Below are 3328 nucleotides of genomic sequence, written 5' to 3' on the forward strand. Positions count from 1 at the left end.
GCTTCATCAGTCCTTCCAGCTGCACCATCAGCTCCCTCCTGCTCTCCTGCAGCGACGACATCCTCTGCTCCAGTTCGTCTTTCCTCTGTCTGGAACACACACACACACACACACACACATTACAAAGGCTTGCTGAAGACAGGAGCTGGAGTAAAAATAGATTTAAGTCCCAAAATGTGGAGAAGATCAGAAATGCAACATGGAAGAAAAACAAGAGATTAGATTCACAGTCCTGAAGTGCTAAAACAATCTGCAGAAGCAGCTGTGTGATGAGGTTAATAAATAGATGAATAAGAGAGGAGAGATGTTATTGAAGAGCATGTAGGAGAGTCTTTCCAGGAAAAAATCAGCTAGATTACGTGAACTTTTAGTCAGAAATCCTCAATGTTTTGTAAGATGGCAGGGAGAGAAACACCAAGTCTGTTTGAGGACTTCAAATTAAGATGAATATATACACAAAAGTGCACTCAAAATACTGATAAAATGCTCTGCAGCAGCAGGGCTTTCTGGAAACAAAGCTTTAACAGCAGGCATAGAGTTTAACATTCACAATCTTTTCCCACCAAACAGTATGCGGTCTGGATGAGACATTAAAGCGAGAGCAGAGCTCGTCTTTCTTTCCTGGCTTCCCTTCACGTGGCAAGATAAATGAGTAAATAAACAAATGAAAACAAGAGTCTGACTCATTCAGTAAATAGAGTTTTGTTTTATTGTTATCCCAGAGTAACGCTTTACCCGCAAGCTAGCCAACAAGTTCGCCAACAACCTCAGAAACGCCACTTTATCTGTATTATTTAAGATATAGCTTAGCAGTTTTCTCCAGTAACAATATCTAGCTCTGAGTCTGTAGCGGAAACACGAAAGAGATTACGAAGACAGTAATATTACTGATTACAGGCTTGTTAAGACATGAAGATGGGTACCAAATTAACTCTAGTTGGACATAGCTGGTGTGGTCAACCATTTATTCATTAAGTCCTGAAGAGCATTTTCACCGCTGTCATTATGAACAAGGGGTGGTTGTGACTGAACCGGAGGACCCTGCGACAGTCTAAAGCGTGCCCTACCTTACCCTCCTTTTTGACTAACGGATACCATAATTTACAGAATGATCACCACGGTGCATTCAGTAAGACTGGAAACTAGTGACTCATAAAACCAGACCAAGGGCAAGAGGGAAAATTGCTGGCAGATTCACTTTGCACTGGGTGACATTTTCTTCTTTTTTTTTTTAACCCTAATCTCATCCTGTAACAGCTGGAATAGCCTCCAGCTCCCTGTGACCCGAACTGGAAAAAAGATTACGAAAGAAGATGGAGAATTCTGAAAAATTGGCCATCAGAAAGAATGTAGGTTTTCAGTAAGAGGAAACACTAGAAAAAGCACTATGTTAACTTCACTGCAAGACTACCTCATACTATTTTAAATTTGGAGAGATTTTACCTCATTTGGTCTCATGGCCACCAGGAGGAAGTAGAAAACTCCAGACAAACAGAAACAAAATAGAAAAGATGGGCTCTTCGGTGCTGAATCTGAAAAATGTTTACTCTACTGCCGCCATGTGGCTGTTTTATCAGGTATGTTAGCGTGAAAACTGGAATAAAAACTAAAAATCTAATATAACAGCTCTGTTTCACACTTTAAAATATACACTTTTAAAATATTCGACCGTGGTTCAGGGGGTTGGGAAACTCATCTTGTAACCGGAAGGTTGCTGGTTCGATCCCCTGCTCTGTCTGTCTCGGCCGTTGTGTCCTTGGGCAACACACTTCACCTGCCGCCTACTGGTGTTGGCCAGAGGGGCCGATGGCACGATATGACAGCCTCTCTTCTGTCAGTCTGCCCCAGGGCAGCTGTGGCTGCAACTGTAGCTGCCTCCACCAGTGTGTGAATGTGAGAGTGAATGAATAATGGAATTGTAAGGTTCACGAAAAGCGCTACATCTATATGCAATCTATTACTATTATTATTATTATTATTATTATATATTTAAATTTCCATAACATGCTGGAAAAAATGCCTGACCAACATCTCTCAGGGCAGAAATGTTATCGTTTACGTCAAAGCCAGGCAGTTTCCATCACTTTCAAGTTCCTCTCCTCTGCTTGAAGGACTTGTTTTTACTGAAAACCGCAATAAGTGCGTTGGAAGGGATTCCTTCTTTGGTGTTTTTGTGAACTCCACCATCTGTCGGTACCATCTGCCATAAAGAACTCTCCCTCTGCGCCACAGAGCAACACGGCAATTTTTCTCGCCAATTCTGACCGCGGCGGTGTGGCAAAATCCGGAAACTATAGCGCAGCAAGCGAAAAAGCGATTGTTTGTGAAACATATTTTCTGTGGGTGTGACTGACAAAGTTAAAAGATGTACATTTTAACTATTACATGTATATTTTCTGTACAGAAACAGCAGGTCTCAGAGGAACTGCGTTCACCTGAGCAGACGGAGCTCGGCCAGCAGAGTCGGGTTGGTGCTGCTCTTCTCCGGGCTGGTCTGGCACGCTGCGTCATGCTCTGCACGGAGACGTTTGATCTCTGCCAAGATCTCTCTGGGAAATGAAAATCACACTGGTCAGCTGAAGCCTGATACCACAGTATTTTAGGAATGAACAGCCTGTAAATAAGCGGGGCAAGATGGCGAACTTCAGCAGGCTTTAGAGGAATCTTTTTTTGGAATGATGCACAAGTTTAATTTAGAGAGTAAAAAACAAACAAGCTAACAGCCAGACCACAGATGTTCACACAAACAGTGCTTTTATTGTGAAAGAACAAACTGTAAAAACTGATCATGCCCCCTTAAAAGTAATTACTTGGTAACGGTTAATCAAATATACGACCACAAACCATTCAGCTTCTTTCTGTCACTTTTTATTGATTTCGCTCTCATATATTAACCTTATATCTTTAAATAATTACATCTTTTTTATTTGTATATTTTATGAGACCTTAAGCTCTAAAGTTTTTTCCCCCCCAACAAGTTAAATTCTCCACCTCGCTCCTGTTCACATATTTCTACCTGTTTTTAGACTCCAGCTGAGCAATGAGCTCCCTCTTCTGTTTGTTCGCGTCAAAGTTGATGCTCCGCGTCGGGATCACCTAAAACACAAGCAAACGGTTGATGGGTTTCATGTACAAACCAGAACAAGATCCCCGTGTAGTCGGAGCATATGCATGCATATGCAGTATTAAAGTTAAAGGCTTAGAGGAGATGCGTTCGACTCACTCCTGTGCCTTCGGTCTCTGCCAGTCGTGTGGTATAGCGAGCGATCAGTTTGTGCTCGTCGTCTTGCCTGCTGGGGCTGTCAACACTGAAACACAGGAAATCTCT

At 42.2% G+C, this 3328-nt stretch overlaps 1 protein-coding gene across 1 annotated transcript in view; it reads right to left on the minus strand.

Annotated features, from left to right (window-relative positions):
- Positions 1-3328, minus strand: part of dtnba (dystrobrevin, beta a) — a gene marked incomplete in the record, with an annotated part of 41715 nt that overhangs the window by 8907 nt on the left and 29480 nt on the right. The window contains 4 exon segments of the mRNA XM_042224739.1: positions 1-89; positions 2436-2549; positions 3017-3096; positions 3224-3308. Of these exon segments, the coding sequence (XP_042080673.1) occupies positions 1-89; positions 2436-2549; positions 3017-3096; positions 3224-3308 (368 nt within the window).

This window comes from Haplochromis burtoni, unplaced genomic scaffold (genome assembly GCF_018398535.1).
Source record: "Haplochromis burtoni strain Fernald_Lab_line unplaced genomic scaffold, NCSU_Asbu1 Contig_147, whole genome shotgun sequence".
NCBI classification, from domain to species: domain Eukaryota; kingdom Metazoa; phylum Chordata; class Actinopteri; order Cichliformes; family Cichlidae; genus Haplochromis; species Haplochromis burtoni.